The sequence below is a fragment of the Silurus aristotelis genome (genome assembly GCF_946808225.1).
Source record: "Silurus aristotelis genome assembly, chromosome: 16".
In the NCBI taxonomy this organism is placed as follows: domain Eukaryota; kingdom Metazoa; phylum Chordata; class Actinopteri; order Siluriformes; family Siluridae; genus Silurus; species Silurus aristotelis.
In genome coordinates this window covers 5018810-5040747 of record NC_139589.1, presented here as the reverse complement: position 1 = coordinate 5040747, position 21938 = coordinate 5018810, and the positions used below count along the sequence as shown (strand labels likewise).

Below are 21938 nucleotides of genomic sequence, written 5' to 3'. Positions count from 1 at the left end.
TTACACAGAAAGAAACCTCAGGGGAAAATTGCACTAGGAATGATGGTTTGGACCACTTGTAAACTATTTTCTTTTCCATTTCAGATGCTTTTAATATAAAATTGGCCCATTTTACTTTTTTTGATCAACCGCTGCTTGTACGATTCGCTCCAGGTGAATGCAGTGAATGACTTTTCTAAACTGGATTAATAATATCATAATTTGCAATTAAAGGCATTATTTAGTGTTTGAGCCTTTCAAATAGCTGATATTTGCTTTGAGTGTCTGGGTATAAGTGTGTACAATTCGGTGTTTAGCTTAGCATGGCTACAATTTTAAATCAGAAAGTATTGATTAATAAATTAGTTTCTGGCTGGAGCTGAAACGTACACCTTTTTGTTTTTTAATACAACAGGAACTCACTTAGATATGCAACAATACTGGTTCAGGTTGTCGAAAAATACCCCCAAAAAACAACAAAAAAATCCCCACACTAGAGCAATCCTTCATATAACGAATACTATTCTACAGTGTGTTGACCAAGATATAGATATATAGTCTCGAAAACTGGGCTGGAAAATGGGGGTTGGGGAAAATTAGCAAAAGTTTGTGGACACCTATCCATAAGATTTCTATGTTCTTTTTGACCATCCTATTCCACATGTAGTCTTCATTTGTTTTTATAATAACCTTCACTTCTCTGGGAGGATGATCCACTCAATTTTAGAGTGGTTGTAAAGATTTGTGCTCATCCAGCCACATATGCATTAGTGAAGTCAGGTATTATATAAGAGGTCTGGGATAAAGTCAGTCTTCATATTTATCTCAGTTGTTCTGAGGGTTGAAGTCAGAGCTCTATAGCAAACCACTCAAGATCTTACACACACACCCAAACCATGGAAACTATATCTTCATGGAGCAGGATTTGATCACATGGCATTGTCATGCAAATAATTATTGGCTAATCGCAGTGTAATAGTATCAGTTCCTTACAACATAAACAGTATCTCCAGCGAAACAGATTTTTAAATGAAGACCAGAAATAGAAGGTAAATGTCACAGTGAAAATATAACTGATTCATAAAACATGAGCTTTTTACTACAGTTACAGAACTTAAAATACCGTGCTTAAAATAAAATAAAAATAATAAATGCCGACCCAGCAAATAGCTTTAGCATGTAGGGAAATTTCTTTTTTCTTTAGGGGCAAAAAAAAAAATCCTGATGTATCAAAGCCATGTGGATTAAAATGACACCCTCCCTATTTGCTAGCACTTTAAATTCAGACAAGGCCTTTTCAGTTAAAAACAACAATCGGCACAAAAGCGAGTGATGTTTAGCAGCCGAAAACTGCACTTATGCATCTGACAGTCATGCGTTTCGGCTGTCTAGCTCCGTTTCATTCACCGTACTTGCCGCTAATAAACTTTGTCATCCGACTCATTTTTTTCTGCGTCACTTAGCCAGCTGAGTACGACAGGATGAGTCGCCAGCTGCCAAGTGCCTGCCTGAACGGCGTATTAAGAAATATGACAAACCGACGCGGAACAAACAATCTTTCTCAGAATCACAAAAATGCATGCGGATACGCGCTCGACCTATCTGCTATATTACAATACTTTTTTGATATATGATTGATGGCTGTAGTACTGGAAATAGCAGACTAGCGAAATAGACAAACAGGGAGACTGGGAGAGAATGAAATTAGAAGTCAGGGAATGCATTCTGCATGGACTGTATGCGTTGCATTTATCATATGGCCATTTCATGTTTTTTTTGTTGAGTTCATGGCCCAGTGGCTGGGGACTAGGGTTGCAAAGAGAAATAAAAATTTACGTAAATTCCAGGAAACTTTATGGTAACTTAATCGTGGGGAGATATTACAAGTTGGAAACTTACCAGGAATTTATGGAAATTTATTTTTTAAAAAGTGGAAATTCAGAAAACTAATAAAAATGGAATGAATAAAATCATTGTACTTTTCGTTGTATTGTACTAGGAAACATTTAAAAATAAAACTGCATTGGTTACACATTACGGTCATGTTGTCTATCTTACATGAGGAGAATAATGGAAACTTTTTCATATAATACAGTTTGCTATAATGCAGCATTTACTTTCAGCCCATTGCGCACAATCAAGCTCGATTTCTGACCCCTCTGGATTAAACTGACTGGTTTAAATTCAATGCAATACCTAATTTAATAAGAGGATGTTCATTCATTAAGTCATAGCTGTGACTTTTCAGTAAAAGGTATAATAGGAATGTTCCAGAAGAAATTAAGGCTAAGAAATTCTTATGGAATCCTAAAATCTTCCTTTTAATAAATAACATTACAAGTTTAGGAAATTATTATTCTCTTTCGGGTTAGGGGAAATATTTAACTTTAATGAGAGATGAAAAGACTTCGGGCAAAGTGATGGTTATGGCTTTGAATTAAAAAAGAAATAAATAAATAAAAAGTCGGGTTTGTGCATACTGCTGGCCACAAAATAAATTAATACTTGTGTAACCCCTTATACAGAATTTTATGTTTTCCAAACATAAAAACATACAGTAAAGAAATCCCATTGACTTGCAGTCAAGACATGTCTATGTCTCTCGTCTCTGCGCTCAATCAACGTTCCCATTTATATTTCATTTGTAAGTTTCACTATCATTTTTTTTGCATGATCACACGTTTGGCCCCTTTTTAACCCACAGCTGCTGTTCATGTAAATGTGCTAAGCAATTAAATAGAAGAACATTCAAATGTGAATTCTTGAGGTTTGATTACTTTCATAAGCAGGTGTCATGAAATGCTTTTAAAAAAAAAAAAAAAAAAAAAAAAAAATAATAATTTGAATTGTTAAGAATTTGCAGTTGTATCAAAGGAATAAAACATCTTGCGTTCTACCTACTAGTCTTCCTTCATTTCTGTAAAAACCAGACGATACTACCTTCTGTAGACGCACATTACTCCCGGTGCTGGGTCTGAGCTGAGAAAAAACGGTTTGAAATTGAATACCTCAACTTACAGAAATATTCAAAGTACTTATTTACAGGCCAGAAATTCACCCAGTGATGAGAGTTATGTTTTAAATAAGTGAGTTCAGCTACACTTTTATATCTGATTGTATATTACTATGTATTGTTGCTATTTCTGATTCTTATTTCTGTCTTGATTGTGGTTGAATCAAGGTAACTAAATTATTTTCTTTCTTTCTTCCTTTCCAACATACATAACGTGTGTAGGATGTGCTGCATTAAACCGCTCAAGTGGAACCAAATATCTCGCTGTTCCCTCAGTGCACGAGGAGGAAACTGGGGTAGAACAATTTCATAAAACAAGATTATGTCAAGACAGTGAGGAATAGAGAGAGATTTGTTTACACCAATTAGAAACGAGAACTTTAGAAACTTGTTTTGGACCTTCTCCAACATTATCTATAACAATAATGAGTAAATGGATAGAAAATATTCCTTTAGTTTTTTTTTTTTTTTTTTAACATTTGTGACATTTGGCAGACACAATTATCCAGAGTGACTTGATTATTTTAGTTCTACAGCTGAGCAAATTAAGGGTTAAGAGCCCACCAGTGGAGCTTGGTGGTGCTGGGATTGGAACCCATGACTCTCCAGTCAGAAGCCCAACATTTTATCCACTGAGCTACCACTTCTACCTCTTCCCCAAATTAAAATCAGTGTAAATAAAATTTTTTAACAAATATTCAATGCTTTTACATGGTCAATGGGCTAGCTTATGTATGAATGATGCAAATTATTTGTGTGTCCCACCTCATGAAATATGCTTAGTGTTGGAAAAAGCTATGGTACAAGAGGAAAAATACGCTTCAGGACGTGCTGTTGAAGCAAAATAGGAAACTTGTACTAGTCCATAAAAATAACTAAAATGATGTCAACTCTAAATGTGATTTATGCATTAACTGAAGGTAAAAAGAGAGATTTAGGTTTTTAAGATGAGACTTGTGGGGTTTTTTTTTAATGCTTGTTTTGTACCTGTAGGCTTCTATTAGACCTCCCTGTCAAAAACACCCTTACAATCTCTAAAAATAAATATATATTGAGAGAAAAAAAAAATAATAAAAAAAATAAATCAAGTAAACACCTGGATGCACTTGAGAAGAAATTATAACCATTTCCATGTAGCTTAATATTGACTTGGTAATATAATCTATTAGTTTACCCTCCTCTTTTATTTGGGGCGGGGGGGGGGGGGGGGGTTGTAAATGCCAAGCTGGATTTGTGAGTAATAGAACATCTGAAATTACACATTCATACACTTTCCAGGCAGGCCTCATCAGCGTCGGCTGAGAGATGAATACAGCAGTCACGCATATGTAAATGCGCCGAGTGATGGAGCAACAGGGAGCAGCTGGAGCGACACGATCTGAGAGAGATGTTGGACCTGGCATGCTTAAACAGGTGGAGGCGGTAAAATTAGTTATTGTGAACACATGATGGGAATTTTCCAGGCAGCTGGCATCCACCATTACCGTTCCACTGGCAGAGAGTGACAGAGTGGCCGAGGGTAATTGTTCTTAATTATTGTAACCAAATGAAGGTCATAGCACAGAAGCAATAACAGCCACAGGGAGAGGAAGAGGAGGCCATCAGCATACAAATACGCCTCAGGTTCTGTGTAGTCTCTTTTCTTGAGGTAGAGCCGGATTTACCTTCTTTTTTTGGCCAGTGGGAATGATTAATGCTTTCGACAGATTAAACCAGCATGATAACATACCTTTACATTACAGTACAGTAGGACCCCCTGTATCCATAAGGGGAGAAGTTCTAAACATTATGTCTGAATCTCAAGGTAGAAGCAAACACTATATACTGTACCTTAAGGATGGTCAGATGCACAACGGCATAAAAGTTACCGATGTGATGCGTCGGTTTTAAAAAGTGTGCATCAAATAAAAATTTGTATAATGATGCATTATTTTTTAACATAGTTGCATCGGTAAAAAAACAATGTATTTATATTAGGGTTGTATTTAACATATGTTTTACTGATGTGCCAAGTCTCAACTTTCTGCCATGATGCAAACATCCGGCAATTAAAACCGTCCGTGTGGAAACATAGCAAAATCTCCTTTTGGTGTTCTGATGATTTACGTAATATAAAAACACCAAAATGACTAAAATATTTACAAGAATATTTTGTCTTCATGCTCTATTCGGAGTTTGGTTTCACTAGTAAAAATCCATGTACGTTTTGATTAGAGTATTAATTCGGAAAGTATTAATTCACGGTACATTTAGAACAGATTTTTCTAGTGCACAGTATCGCATCGTGTTGAATCAAATCGGATCGCACTGCATCGTAATAGGGTGAATCATATCGCATCGATAGCTGCTTCATATGTATCGTTTCATTGGCTGTGCAACGAGATGCGAATTGAATCGCCTCAGTTATGCAGATGCACATCTGTACAGTACATAACTATCAAGCTTCATTTGTAAATTTGCCACAATAAGACAACAATGCTCTAAAGTTCAAAAAATCGTGATCAACATTGAGTTACCTAAACACAAGCACCACAATACGTTTACTAAGTGACCAATGGCATGAACAGCGCCACATTTTTTACCAGCTTGCAATTTCAATGTATTTATTTAGTGTATATTTTATCCACAAATTAACAGGATTTTTTTACAGTATCTATACAAATGGGATTACTGAGGCAGCAAAAGACTCTCTAACAGCTAAGTGTTTCCTTTATACAGTCTTCAATAATACAGCTTTAATAATAGCAAGGCTAAAGTTCGACGCCAGTCCTGACAGGAGACCTGTGAAACTCAGATTGTTAATATTTGCTAGCTAGTTTCCTGCTAGGTTCTGTAGCTTATATACTAATCACTAGCAATTATAACAGCTCACACACACACACACCTTCACCAGGAACAGCTAGCAGTTGAGGTACCATTATTACCTAGTGTATATTAGACAAAAATATTGAATTACTTTACTAGTAAAGTTTGCAAGGTAGACACATCCACTGAAGGACTGATTTAATAAACATAATAGAATTTTTTTTATAGGATTTTTTCTGTCTTTTAAAAGTAAAATGTGTAGAAAAATTATACAAATTAAATGACAAAAAAAGTTCGACTATGGTTCAAACCAAAGCAGTGGGTTCTAATAGCATGGTTTGGCTGATAATTATTTAAATCTTTTTTAATTAAAATATAAATGGCAGTTTTAATTAATATAAATTCTGAGATGCCAGTGGTCCTGTCTCTTTTTTCCCCAGACCTGCTAAATTCATCCTGACAGTCATATCTCTGGATAGAATTCTCTTCAACTAGAGACCCCTCGCTGCTCTTAAGATTTGAAAGATCTAAGGGCTAAACGCAAGAACCAGGAGGATGGATTTGGTCTGTATTTAATAAACAATCTTCAATGCTTTCAGATTACAATTGCCATAAACAGTTTTGTATTCAAGTTTCAACCGGTGTACATTTGATAACCTCAACAATAAGGTTTTTCGAATGGCTTTAAGAGCTGAAAAACATCACTGGAAGATGACAAGAGATCAGGAAGACCTTCAAACGAGCTCAACCACCGAAAACGTCGAAACCGTTCGGCCGCTCGTGCAAAGTAACTCATTTATGATGCTAAAATGTATATTTGTATACATTTTATTTCTTTTTTTAAAAAAGCTGCTTTGGGACAATCTGTTAAAAGCACTACACAAGTCAAACTGAATTGAAAAGGTTTTTATCCTGTACAGTCCAGCAGAAGAAATTATTATTCTGTTACACAAATTCTGTATTCTTGCTAACAAACATTCATTTTAAAAGCACAGTACAACATGCTTTTCCACTACATGAGAGAGGGTATAAAATCAGTAACCCAGGTATCCAGGACAACAACAAGTCATGTTCAGGCTCTGGATAGTTTTTTTTTGTTTTTTTGGGGTACTTGTCTGCTGTTGGAGGGAAAACAACAACCGGTCATTTTCCAAAGAACAAAACTCTATATTGACTTTTGCCAAACAGACATTTTCAGTGTACGCCACTTCATAATGATGCAACACATTTCCATGCTACTCGCTCTAAATCTGAAGTATACAGCAGTCAAGTAACTCTCCTGTCACAAGGAGAGAAAATAAAGATGCAACCAGGAACAATATATACATTTTTTTACATCTTGTACCCAAACATTTTTACATATATACTAGCTTGCCATACATTGTTACGTCATTGTAGAAAATGCATTTACATTTATGCAGTGGTTTAAAGTAATTCTGTAAAAATACTTCGTAACTACCTAAATTTATTGGCAAATTTCTGGTTTTACTGAGTATCAAAGATAAGCAACGTTACATTTCGCACGTCGACTTTATCTGCTGTAGCTTATTTATTCTGCAGAAAAGTCGATCTATCGCCATCTAGAGGGTATCAAAAGGTACTAGGTGCGATTGATCTTTTTTCACCCACTGAAGCTACTTTACGAATTGGTACAAGTTTTAAGACTAACGTGCCACAAATCCAGTCGCTTTCGCTGGATGTCCTCCATTAGACACCTTAAAACCTGGCAGTAGAAATCGCTATTGACAGTCTGGTCTTCTGGATCACTTATGATTCGGTGAGGTTCTTTTGCTCTTGAAGCGCACATGCCACTCGAAACACCTCGAGCAACTTATTGCCAAATCGTGTCAAGCGTCTTTGTGTCAGTTTCACACAGAATTTCACGTTTGCTCTTTGCTCCAACTTGCTGTCCATGATGAGATCGCAGCCATGGTACCGATCCTGGTCGGAGAAAGCTGTGCAAATGGAGCTGCAGGACGATTATTTTTGGCACACTGGCTTAGAAAGGTTGCGGTTTTCCCTGTGACTGTGCGTCCAGCCTTGTGCTGCCATCTGTTGGCGTGTCACAAAACTGATCTCGAAACTATTTAATACCACCTGGAACATGAAGGCGAATTAGCACCTTGCCGAATACCAGGTGTTTCACAATTAATTAAGGGCATTGCTGCAGCCAGTGACAAAGTGTAAGCCAACACAAGCAGTTTTTTTTTATCAATTATTGATTACACTTATTTATTATATATTAAAATTATATAATTGTGTCATTTTCATTTTATTTGTCCATTAAACACTTATGACTAATTTGTTTAATCTTTGTTTCATTCTGGCACGTTGAAGAGGCTGTTGTGTTGATGGCTAATGCAGTGTTGAGGTGAACATTTTGATTTCTATTTTAGGTAATAAAATCTCAAATCATTTGGGGTTTTTTTGCTTTTCACTCACGTGTGTGTGTTGAGGACCTGAGTATTTGACTCCTATTGAATGTAGGCTCAAAGCTGCACAGGTACTGTTCACATCGGATACTTTAATGACTTACTCATGATATATTGGAATTGGTGACTTAGCTTGTAATTGAGTCAGTTTTGCAGTAAGATTTACAAACTTTTACTAAAGTATGACTTAGGTTAATATCTCACTGTTGCTTTTCCTCAGTACACAAGAAAAACTCAATTTAATGAAACAAGATTATGTAATGAGAGTGACTAATAAAGAGATTTGTATACAGAAATTAGAACATTAGAAACTTGTTTTGGATCTTTTCCACCATTATCTATAACTATAGAGAAAATGGTGGACAAAGTTCACAGACCATGTACCGTAATTTCCGGACTATTAAGCACACCCAAATATAAGCCGCATCTACTGAATTTGACAAAGATTTTTATTTTGAACATAAATAAGCCACACCTGTCTATAAGCCTGTCTACACTGAAACTAATGAACTTTACAAAGGCTTTAACGAAAGACGGTGACTAACACGGCTTGTATCTAAACAGTAGCCTACCAAGAAAGTCATTGTTCACTGTCTTCCTCCTTCCTTTCACAACTATTTCTCTCGGGAGTTTTTCTTTCAGCATCGTCGTGCGTTTAAAAATCACCATCGGTGAAGCTTTTCTCCCGATGCCGTGCAGCTCAGAACACAGGTGAAGTGTGTTTTTTCATGCCCGGTTGTTTTCAGAGTGACGAATGATTCGCATTTCCTGTAGACAGTCCGAGTGAGCGGCAGGTCAAACGTCAGAGGAACATCATCCATATTTATGATGTTCTGCGGCCCGATTCAGTGGGAGCGCATCTGATTTAATATAAAGAGTTTCATTGGTTCACCTGAACCCGTTCGGCAATTTCATTGGTCTAATGTTATGGGGCTCAGTTTTTTGGCTTGAAGCTTGTGAAACCGGGAAAAACCCATATATTAGCCGCTTCATTGTTTAAGCCGCAGGGTTCAAAACGAGAGAAAAAAAGTAGCGGCTTATAGTCCGGAAAATACGGTGATACAGTAAAAAAAAAAAAAAAAAAAAAAAAGTGCTCCATTGAAAAACTTTCACTTGGGTACATTAGAAGGCAAATACATTTGTACTTTTACTCGAGTATCCAAAGTACTATGATTTATAGCTATAAAGTTCCTATCATCCTTTTTGTCAGAAGATTAATCAACTACGTTTATGTGAAAAGACCCATGTTACTCTCATGAAACCCATGACCTTCCTATCAGAAGATTTCTGAACAACAGGACACTAATGCTTTTACAAGGCCGGTGGGCTAGCTTATGTATGAATGAATTAAAAAGCAAATACAGTAAGTACTCCAGGATACTATAAAATTGCCTCCAACATTACCAGGATTATAAGGAGCTATACATTTCTAATAAATGGTACAGAACATCAGCATACCATGATAAATAAAACCTTTTAACAAAATGTAAAAATGTTTAAAAAATTCCATGAATCAAAAAGCTGCCTTTTTTTAAAACCTTCTTTAGACTTAAGCCTTTTTGATTATTTTTCTTTGTGTAATAGCCAAGGTTGAAATTTCTTTCGAGACTGCAGATCTTAAAAGGAGTGTAAAAGCCCTGCCTCAACCTCTTCATGCTTGTATAAACCCAGCTGTCAGGCTGTTTATAGAGTAAGTCAGTGGAAAGAAAAGGAAAAAAAAAAGAAAATGCAAGCAGGGCTAGTGGTTAAGGGCAGGGCATACAGGTTGCACCCTCAGCTCCAAGGTGTGAAAATAGAAACGTTCTGTGACTGTAGGAACGTGCTTATTGAGGGTTCGGGCTCAGTAGCGGTGGAACGCCAAATTAGACCAGACAGCTCCAATTTCAGGTGACAAGACGGACATCTATAATGAATGAAGCACTATTGCATCTGGTGGACTCGCTGGGCTGGAAAAGTAACAGGAGGGCGGAAAGAGAGATGAAATATAAAGCAAACCCAAACAAATTGAAAAAATGAAGGATGTGCACAGGAGATGCACATGTGTATTTGCATCCTTCAAGTAAACCTAGTGTTTTTTTTCCCTCATCTCTAAGACAGGCAGTGCCGCTTTAGTCTAATTACTTCTACTTATCATCAGGTATTAAGGTACGCTTAGTTACAGAAAGGATTTGAGTCATAGAGAGCCTAAAAAGTAACAACTTTCAAAACAAGAATAAACTGCAAACAAATTAAGAATGCACCGACACCGCCAAAGGATTCCGATAGTAATCAATTCTCATATGGTCATAAAAAAGAATGTGATGCGAATATTCTTTACCACATGATTCTAGGCAAGTAGGAATGTGAATCAGCAAGAATCTGTCGATACGATACGCATCACGATACAGGGGTTGCGATCCGATACAATGATATATTGGGATATTTCATATTTTAGGAACAGGATATAATTTGAGCAAATCGGTCATTAAGAGCATAGCAACATGTGCAAACCTTAGCAAAACAAAAATTACCACAACACAGTTTGATCTGCAGTCGCATTAATTACATCGAAAATGACACGGCTAACCCTAATCCCTTAAACCTATGCCTTCCATGAAACTTGTGCCAGTCTTTTACGCATCACAGCACAGTGGCATCACGTGCACTGCAATACATTAACATAAGAATTATTGTACCCAATAAACATAGTCGGTAAAGACACCTAACAAGAAGTGGGACTGATGATGATTATTGAATTACATTATTAGCATTACCATGAGTATTAGGCTAGTGGTAGAACCATGATCTGAGTACCAACTAGTGTTTTATATCTAAAAGCTATAATCCTAGGGAGGCAAGAGGGTAGAAAAAGTTCATTATTTATTCCATAACGGAAGAAAACATGGTCAGGCATGTCCTGCCCTCTCGCAAATGCAGTCTTTGCTCTTAATTTTTGGCTTATAGAAGAGTGTGTTTTCCCACCTGAAAAACAAACCACACATAAAACATAATGCCGGCGGCGCAAGTAAGTCAAAGCTGCATGCCGCACGCTGCAACAAGTTGGTTTGCACGGCCAACGTCCCAAAAAGAAGCCTTTTATGAAGCTGGCTCACAAAAAACCCCACAAAAAGTCCAAGAGCATAAAGTACTGGAACAATGTCCTGTGGTCTGATGAGACTAAGATAAACTTGTTTGGCCCAGATGGTGTCCAGCATGTGTGAAGACACCCTGGTGAGGACCAATAAGAAAATAGTGTCTTGCCGACAGTCAAGCATGGAGGTGGTTACATCATGGTCCGGGGCTGCATGAGTGCTGCTGGTACTGGAAAGCTGTGGTTTATTTAGGAGACATGCATTCCAACATGTACTGTGGCATTCTAAAGCAGAACATGATGCCCTCCCTTCAGAAAATGGGCCGAACGACAGTTTTCCAAAATAATAACGACCCCAAACACACTGCCAAGATGACAACTGCTTTGCTGAGGAAAGCGAAGGTAAAAGGTGATTGAGTGGCCAAGTATGTCTCCAGACCTGAAACCTATTGAGCACCTGTGGGGCCTCCTGAAGCAGAAGGTGGAGAAGCTCCATGTGTTTAACATCCAGCAGCTCTGTGATGTCATTCACTTTTGTTGCCAGTTATTCTGACAATAATGGCTGTATGTTGCGTTATTTTCTAAAAGACAGAAAATGTGTACTGCTGTACAAGATGCACATTGACTAAAATATATATAAGTTTTATTTCTATAGTATTGCACCTTGAGAAGAAATACTGAAGTGAGTACACATTTCAGCAACCATTGTAGTGAAATACTGTACAGTATAGGGACAAACATTTCTGGACACTTGACCACTTTTCTTTTTTTTTTTTTACATCCCATTTCACATTTAGTCCTGCTGTTATAAAAAAAAAAAAAACTCCACTCTGCTAGGAAGATGTTCCACTAGATTTTGTGGAGATTTGTGCTCATTCAGCCACAAGGGTGTATAGTCAGGTACAGATGTAGGTGAAGTGAGGAGGCCTGGGGTGCAGTCAGCGTTCCCATTCATCCCAAAGCTAGGGTCAGAGGTCAGAGCTCGGTAGCAGGACATCTACCACTCCAAATCATGTTCATAGAGCTGGTTTTATGCACAGGGGCATTGTTGGTTTGTTTAATTTGTATTGCCATGTTAGCATCAGGACTAAATACATGGCAGACACAAGGTCATCATCAAATCCATAAAACATTAATTACTATATAAAACATTCAGTTTTTCCTAGCAGTATTGTACAAATTACAATCCAACAAGGTGTTAAATAGTTACAGAAACCTGACATAAGGGCACAGGGGCTTCATGCTGGAATAGCCTCAGGTCTCAAAGAGAAGGGAAAACTGTGGTATCAGTTTTGGGGAAGAATCACAAATTGCCAGAAAAAGTCACAAAAAGTCCAAATACTTTTATAGATGATGTTCTATGTACATGCATGTTCTTATGGTTGAAATACAGCTTAAATTGAGCATACTGTAGACGAGGCATTAATGAGCCTTTATGCTGAAATATTTTTGATATTAGTACGTACAGGATACATGTACACACTCCACACAAAGAAATCATTTGTTATCTGTGCCAAAGACTCATTTATTCTCTGCCAACTTAATTCCCAACTGTCGCTGCAACAAGACGCAGAGACATGAAGCAGTTCTGCACCTTCTTGGAGAGGAGAGATATTTATATTCACATCGTTTCCTTTCGAGATCCACTTATTCTGCAGTTTTCTCCAGACCCACTTCCTATCCTGCTTAATCCCCCCCCCCCCCCTCCAAAAAAAAAAACCCTAAATCCATGACCGTGTTTACTGGTTGGATTTTCGACCTGCGTACGTTTCAGACCAGGTAAAACATTCATCAACATTATGGAAAATTATATTTTTAAGGAACAGCTTAAAAATAATTTCTTAGCTATTTTGAGCCGTTAATTGCGCGCTGGTAGAATGTCGGCGGATATTTTGTCGCGAGTTCTCTAGAGCAGAAAAGGCAGCTGTAAGAATGGAAATGTCAGGCCTTCAGTGTGGCGCAAGATAAAGCGCTTGATAAAGCAGTCACTTGAGGGACATGTACAGTCCAGTGGATCTCACACCGGGATGCTTTCGCCAGAAGACTGAGATGAGGGTGTGATAAGACCAGGGCAGAATTCTTTTACAAAAATGATATAAAAACCACAACAAATTCCCAGACACACAGTATATTACTGATTTATTGATTAGTAAAATCATGGAACGATTCCACGTGGTCGAAATGTTTATTGTTGAGCGGCACAGAAGAGCAAATAATGATAAGGTGTGATTTTAACATAACTATTTGTTTGGTTTGTTTGTAACTGTCTACAGTTAAAATTACAAAAAACAGACTTTAACTCAAAAGCTTTCCTTGATCATTTTTTGCCAAACATATTTTTCTGGGTATTTCTATGGCTAACTAGTGTTAACTATGTACTTGCCTAACATTAGCTCCGTTCAAAAGTACCTTCTGGATTTTTACGTTCATGTATTCAACCCATCCTCAATTTCGTTTGACAGGAAGTAATGGCGTTGTCAGGAGTCCCAATCATCTTAGTACTTAACTAGTCAGGGACCTGATCGACCATTTAAGTTTTTGCGTCAACTGCAAAAAACATTTGCTCTTTAGTCCAAAATTTTGTAGTCTTAGTTTGTTTGCACTGACTTTCGATGGTAAATGATGGTTATTTTGCACTACGTAGCTTATGATCCTGCTTGAAGTGCCATGACAGAAACCCCTGTGATTAGGTTTTTAGGTCATATGAATTTGTTAGCTTAAATATGCGCTATTTTGGGATTAAGGAAAGAACTGTTAGATCGAACAGTTATAACTGCTGAGGATCATTCTGCCCCTTGTTGAATATGTATTGTGCAATACGAGTCATCAGTGTCCAATATGTAGTAAGCCAGGGTTCCTTACCAGTTCCCTCAGCTCATGCACACCATGTACACATTCCCAATGTAAGAAACTGAGGAGCTGATTGAGGTGCACCAACAGTCAAGACAAGAAAATGTGTAATAGAGGATGAGGTGAGATTTCTAGGTGTTGTTGGCTAACATCAGAAAACCCAAAATACCTAATCAGTCAGAAATATAAAAAATGTTCCATCTACTGTGTATATTGGATATATAAACAAAATGTGTAGCGGTTCACAGGTCTTTGCTGGAGCTTGACCTGAGCTGCTCGACTCTGGTACTGAGTTCACGAAGCAATCTGGCTTCCAACGGCCTGACCGACTCTTTGTTTCTAATTAGCATGCTGCAAAAAAACCTGAGCCTCATTATTATGTTGAAATGCTTGCAAGATTCAGTTGATTTATCATTCCAACATTTCATTTATTCAACACACACCACAGGTTAAATCTTCAGTACTATATAAAGACACTAATTCTATCAAAGTCAGTCAACAAAAATGAAGCATTTGAACACACCACCAATCTGAATTACTATGTCAGAAAGAAATAAACTATATGGTAATACCTGACTTTTCTGGCCCTATGTGGATCTTCTCCGCAAAGCACCACAAAGTTGGAAACATACATAACGCTTTATGTAAAATAGTAATAAAATAACTTTCTTTCGGCTTCTCCCATTAGGGGTCGCCACAGCGGATCATCCGCATGTTTGATTTGACACGTTTTTACGCTGGATGGCCTTCCTTATACAAACCCTCCCCATTTTCTCAGGCTTGGGACCGGCACCAAGAGTGGCTGGGGTTGGTTCCCTGACCGGGGATCAAACCCGGGGCCACAGCGGTGAGAGCGTCGCATCCTAACCACTAGACCACCAGGGACCCTGCTCCGTGTAAAATAGTACTAAACAAAACCAGTGCTCAAATAAATATGAATGTTAATAAATAATTATATAAATCAAGAATTGATAAATATATCGCTCTCCATGCAGCGCGCAGTCTCGCGTGTAAAAACAAACAGCATGTGACATCGGGGATTCGCCTCTAGAAGCCGCTCTTGTAAATACAGCAGAATGGAAGCCAGAAAACCTAACGGCATGGTTTTTTGCAAACATCAGATAGTTCCAGCAATAAACTATCGGTGCTGATTAATCTGAAAAAAAGCAATGAATTGGGCTCTAGACTGCTGACTGACACACGCTTCACCCACATCAGTGGATGTACTAACAACCTTGTGGCTGAATGAGCATAAATGTGCTCTCTTCACTATCTATTCTTTTAAGATGTTCCACCAGATTTTGGAGGTTATTATAACAGAAAATGGAGACAAAATGAGGAATTGGATGTTCAAAAAGCACAAATCTTATGCTCAAGTGTCTACAAACTGTTGTCCATACAGTGTTTATCAGTAAGAAGAAGAAGATCACAGCTAAGAAGCTCTTTACTAAGAACCGTTACCACATGATTTGAATGGAGAATACGACTGCAGACAGTGCATGCAAAAGGAACTCAATAAACCTGGTTTTCATTTAGAAAAATATTCGTTCCGCTCAGCACAATAAACTCATTGTAATTTGTGTGCGTTATTAATCTGCACTCACTCAGTGATCTCCTCGGTAACCGTGTGCTCCACTTGGAGACGAGAGTTCACCTCGATGAAGTAGTGCTTTCCGTTCTTGTCCACCAGGAACTCGACCGTGCCGGCGTTCTCGTACCCGACCTGAGGGACAGGAAACGGAATTAAGGACCACACAGTAATAGTACACACATACGGCAAATGCATTTAAAAAGACATGAAAAAAAAAAGCGTCGAGACGGTCTTTCAAAACCCACCAAACGTAATCAAGACCATCACAACAACATTAGGGCAAAACAGTAATGAGGTGAAAAAAAAATAACAGGCAACGCTGGCAAATTTTATTCAGCAAAACTCAACATAGGTTTATGATTTCAACAGAAATATCAGCGCACCTGGATTTTTATACGTGGTAAAAAAAAATATATATATATATTGCTGGACCCTTAAGGCAAATAAGATGATTAAACATTTAAAGCTGACCTTTAAAACTGCTGGCTGGCTGGCAGCATGCTTATAAAAAGCAAAAAAGGCATAGAGCAGGCTAGAGCACAGCAGGTAATCGGTTACCACATCTTCGCCCCCCCCCAATAGTCTGTCCTGAACCCAAAACCCAGATTGCATAGAGAAAGGACTGCGCTCGTCTCAGCAGAGTGCACCTTCACACCGCTCTGATCACATGGCTCAGCCCAAATCCACAATCAGCAGTGTGTATAAAACACAGCCGGCTCCGACAGAATGGTTACAATATACTCGGGCTGGATTCATTAATCTCGCATTATATAGTCGTCCAAGTCAGGAGTTGGCAATTAAAACATGGCGGCCAGCCATATTACTATACGGTACTCTTCGCTGTAAAGCCGCTGTTCTGCCTCACATTGCACACCATTTTCCAGGATTGAATTATCTGGTTATTGAATATGAGAAATATTCCAAGAGCCTACTCATTCTCCAAAACCAATCTCTATAGTCTAGTAAGGCTGCCATCCTATTGTCAGGAGGTCACAAGTTCAGAATTCAGCAACAGATCTGTGCCCAGGCTTCCATGTAGGAAGGAATGAGTTCTTTTCGCTCCAGTTTATTAGACACTAGGCGTCTATTCCCTAACGCATATAAAAGAGACTCCCGAACCGCCGAGCAGCATGATAACATACGACGTATCGTGTAACAAACGGAAAACATGCCAGGATGCCATTATTATTTTCACAGAGCAGCACGGAAGTGACATGCCGAAGTGCGTTATTGCACCTATACCACAGCAATCTGCCAATGATTACAAATTTAATGTTGCGGAACGAGCACACGACAAGTCTGTACCCGTTTTGCTTACGTTACAGAGACGCTAAACAGCTGTTCGCTCAACGATCTGTCCTCCTCTCTGTCTCGAAGTTAATGAGACAAAAACGCAGCTTGTCTTTTTGCCTGAAAAAGAAAAAAAAAAAAAACCCTAACGCATCAACTCCTCTGTGCTGAGCACTCACCTGTGCCGAGAAACTTTTCGGACTTTTCACTGCGACTCTTACAAAGTGCAGACACCAGCAACTTTTAATAAAAGTTACAGAAACTCAAACAAGATATATATATATATATATATATATATATACACACTGTATATCTGGTAACACACTGCATTTTAGATGTTTATTATAAAGGCTGAGATTATGTGAAACATCAAATATGCGTCCCGGTGTCACAAAAGTCACAAAAGCAGCTTTTAAGACAAGAAATCTCACAATGCCGCAAGAAAACTCCCACTTTTCCCCAAACCCTACTCCATGTCATCAGCGCACACGCTCGATCACTGTCTAGACGTGGCGGCTTTGAAAACGAGAAGCAGTCAGGTGGGGTAGAGATTACTTGCATCCTCCATCCATCTCAAGCTTAAGACACTCACTCGCTCATTCTGATAGATTCTACTGACAAAAGGAACAAGTGTGTGACGAAGTGAAGGACAACGATTTCAGAGTGCACCATTATAAACATACACATCCAACCACGCCATCCTGAGGGCCTTAGCCGTTTGATAATCCAGTCGATGTCAATCTGCGTCCAGTGGAGCCTCATGGTTCGAGCTCTTGACCTCACAGTAATGTGGTTCTTTGCTTTTGTTGGCTCAAGGTTCAGAGGTGTGTAGCATGAGATGCGTTTCTGCTTACCACCATTGTTAGAGGCTAACCAAAAATAGCTCAAACATTCTTGTCAGCATGAATCAGCGTAATGCTGTTCCTTAGATCAAATCTACAAAATGTTGACCAGTTAGGAAAGTTTCCTTCCATCTCATGATAAAACGGTGTACAGCGGTACTCAATGATAACTTGAGTAGCTTCGATAGCTACTTTTTGTGTACGTTAACACATTTTAAGGGTTTTAGGACCAAGTTAAAAAGAAAAAAACTGGGCAGGGACGTTATGTTTGGACACGTTTTAAAGCTACTTTTCACTGCCACTTATTAAGTTAATTGGCTGTTCTCACATTCATATAAATCCAAAACGTTTCCACACCGGTGCTGCAGCTTGCGAATTTGAAACCAAGTCTGTTTGGATTTATTCTTTCAATATGGCTGTCAGGAAGACTCTAAATAACAACAGATATATGCAGGTAATGCATTCTCTTCACCAGTCACTGTCCGTTGGTGTCACTGCCTGGACCACGTTTTCAGAGCTGACTCGACAAAATCAGAGAAAAATGTTGGAGATGGTCATTTTTATGAGACCAAAAATGATGTGCATCACGCAATAGGTCAATATGTAGTAATTACTGAGACAGGCCTACTTAGGAGGTTGATTATTTATGATGAACGATTTTGGACAATACAATAATTGAGTTGTTTGAGTAATACTGAAATTATGAGCAAGAAGTACAGGTAGTCCCCAAGTAACAATTGTCCAACTTACGATTTTTTGATCTTGCGACGATGATAGTGATAGAAATTTTTTTTAATTTTAATATCAAGTTCAGGACGTAGTCAGAAATTGCGCATCTCCCATCTTGTGAGATGACTGTTGACCGCTGTCGAGTATTTTGGTGTTTCAAAGCACAATTTTAACTCCTTAAGTAACTCAAGTAACTAGAATAAATATATATAATAAAAATGAATAAAAACTATTTTTTAAATGTGTCCATTCAACTACACACTGAGCACTGTTTCCCCACAGACCATTATTACTGATGCACCACCAGCTAAACTAATGCGCTATAAAGTGAAGATGCTGCAAAAAAAATAAATAAATAAAAAGAGAAATAGGGAGAGAAAAAAAAGAAAAAAAAAACGATAGGCGAGAAGATTCAGGCCAAAGAAACACGACAACGCTTACAAAGTTTGGGATCATTTTAAACTAAAAGAAAACACGTTTTAAAATTTTTGAGTCATTTTAAATAGATTTTTATTGAAGACTTTTTCTTTTTTTATTTGTATGCGAATTTTAGTGTAATACGGTAATTTTCACATTCTTCTTTGAAATTGCAGCAAAATAAAAATTAACATTTTTCGCAAAAGGAAACACTTGTTCATTTTAAGAGTCTCTTGTATATTTAGTATTGCGCTTTAAGAAAGAAAATTTACTTCTTACCCTTCAAATAATCGATAGCTGCAGCCCTAATATATTCCGTAACATTTTTACATTACGGAAGTGTAAATTATTCTGTTTTGCTGAATGAATTGTAAATTGTTAAACTATTCATAAATTACAGTTTACCACCCCATACTAATCCCCATTCTTTAAAACGCTTAGGTAGGCTAGACCATGTCCAGACAATATTTAAGTTACGATCACAATGCCTCTCCATCGTTAATTGGGGACTACCTGTACAGTTTTTCTTAAGAGGTTTGGACAATATTTTCTCCATAACTCATTCTAAATAGCACTATTTTGCTCGGTGTCTGAAAATGTGTGGCGTCACTATGGTTAAAAACAAATAAAAAAATAAAAAAAAGGTTGACCGAATGAATTGGTGTATAAACAGATCTGGTCTAATAACGAGACGAAAACAGAAAGTGGTTTGGGGAGGGGGAGATGGGAGGGACGGGTGAGCGAGGACAAGAACGAAGATGAGGACAGATGGCATTCCACAGAGAGGCATGAGAAGGGGAAGGAGGGGGCACGGGGAAAAGAGTAATTACAAGTTTCACAGCTTGATACGATTTGTAATTACCTCCCAGCACCCACAGCACCAACATTTCTGGGTGATGTGGAGCACTCCGAAGTCAAGGGAGGTCACACGGAGGGATTCTGAACCGAGGCTAAATAAATAAATCATGGTTGAAGAGAGATGAGGAGAGAGAAAAAAGTGAATATGGAATATTTGGAAAACAAAAAAAACCCACGAAAAACTCTTCTGTTCACTGACCTGCCACAAAGCTGGAGGTTTTTATTTCCTCTATATACTCAAACACACACTTACGGGCTAAGAGATGAGGAGGCAGAGAAGAAGCAATGCTAAGGAAGAGAACACAGGCCTGGAATGAAGAGTGCTGAAGGAATCATGTCAAGGCTGAGATCCTCAACCTGTGCGCAAGGCTGCGAGAGCTGCAGCTGTCACCATGGCAACTAAAACTACAAGACAACGTCAAATCGAATTTCACGAGACCCCTCTCACTTTGAACATCATCCCACTCCCACCACGAACCATGTTCTGAACCTCATTTAATTACAAGCTCTAATTTAATTTCTGCACTCGAGAGGGGAAAAAAAGGCCAATTTTATTGTTTTGCTGGAATGGCAACAACAAATGATGCAATTTATGAAGCTTTACCCAAAAAAAAAGGAAAAAAAAGTTCCCAGATAATTGGTGTTGTGTTTGTAAGCGAGACATTCATCTTGCTCACGCCACAGCACAATGTAATGCAGTTACCTTCTCGACAGGGACACAGCAGCCAAGTCAAACAGCACCACAGAGCACAAGCACTGGGTTTGAAGTGGCGCATTTTCCATTCCCCCTTTGCTCCCCCCGAGTCACTAGGAAAACACTGGGTCCGTCTTGGGGGTACGAGATTAAAACCAGTCGGTGCTACATCAAATTTCCTGCCAATCACCGTAGCACAGAGCTGCAAGTCAATTAAACAACAAGGCTCACAGGAGACCCCGAGTAAGAAAACACTGAAGTGAAGGGAAGTAAATGCAGGAGTAGATCAGTTTTGAAGGACGGAGGGACGTGTAATCTCCATATTATAAGCACAGAGCAGCAGTAATTGTAACAGAACAAAAGGTCTTAATCTATGATTGTGTAGTGCTCAAAAACTGTTTAAATCCACACTGAAGTCAGCTGTGTAATACAGCTGCATGGGGAGCCCGCTCATTTAACCCCTTGGTCTTCAGTGCCGCGATATCCCATAGTTCTCAGGTGTTAATGTTTCGCAATAGACTAAATAAAAAGAGAGAAGAGTAACCATGAAAAACTATACATCATTCTAAAGGTCTAAGCTTCAAGCAGCGATTTCAGATCAATGTTTTTCAATGGAAAACGTATAACAAATGTATTTGCTGAATGTGTGTAAGCAGTACACGAAACATGCATTAAAACAAATAAATAAAAAAATGCACTACTTATATTATGATGGTTATAACAAGTCACAAACACATCCACTGCTGCTCATCCTGGTTTATAATGAAAAATTAGTGTCCACTGAACAACATGTCGTAAAGCATTTTGCTCCAACCAAACAATAGTGTCGTAATTTAGATGGTTATTCCTTTGTTTACATCACAGAACTTCGGCTGGTGTTTGTGTGTGCATATATTTCCGAATGAGCCTTATGGACTCACTATTGTTTTATGTATAGCAAATTTGTTGCACATAATTAAAAACAAAATGTCAAAAAACATTTAGGGGTGTGTAAGAGCAGAAAATGCACTATAAAAACAACCTCAGCGACATATAGATCAACAAAAGTTTTCCCAGGAAATGGCGTTATAAGAGAGGTTTATTATATACTCATCCTGCTCAACATTGGCCCTTAGTTGAAGACCACAAGTTCTGCCGCAGACTCCATGTCTGGGAGACAAGAAAGCATAACTGACCTCTTTGCATGGAATCGATCGTGTCTCTTTGTCTGACATCAAGCATAATTATGATAACGACAGCTTATGGCCTCATGTATGCTGAATAGGTCAGTAGGCCTTTTCTTCAAAGACTATTGAGGTTCTCTCAGACACACAATGAGTAGTTTAGTAACCATTTGAACAGGAAAGATGTCTGGCTTTGTGTGTCTAG

The 21938-nt window shown here is 38.3% G+C and overlaps 1 protein-coding gene and 1 long non-coding RNA gene across 5 annotated transcripts in view; both read right to left on the bottom strand.

The window, feature by feature from the left end:
• Window positions 1–21938, bottom strand: part of pcxa (pyruvate carboxylase a) — a 169513-nt gene that overhangs the window by 114254 nt on the left and 33321 nt on the right. For all 4 annotated transcript variants that reach the window (XR_014537208.1, XR_014537209.1, XM_083564517.1 and 1 more), the window contains exon 8: window positions 15754–15872. Coding sequence is in view for 2 of the 4 variants with exons in the window: in XM_083564517.1 (XP_083420643.1) it covers window positions 15754–15872 (119 nt within the window). In the remaining 2 variants the exon portion in view is untranslated. The remainder of the gene's footprint in view (window positions 1–15753; window positions 15873–21938) is intronic.
• LOC310738526 lies at window positions 10912–13549 on the bottom strand. Its single transcript, XR_014537108.1, has 2 exons — window positions 12642–13549; window positions 10912–12559 (listed from the first exon to the last, which is right to left on the bottom strand). It is a non-coding gene; the product is annotated as an uncharacterized lncRNA (long non-coding RNA).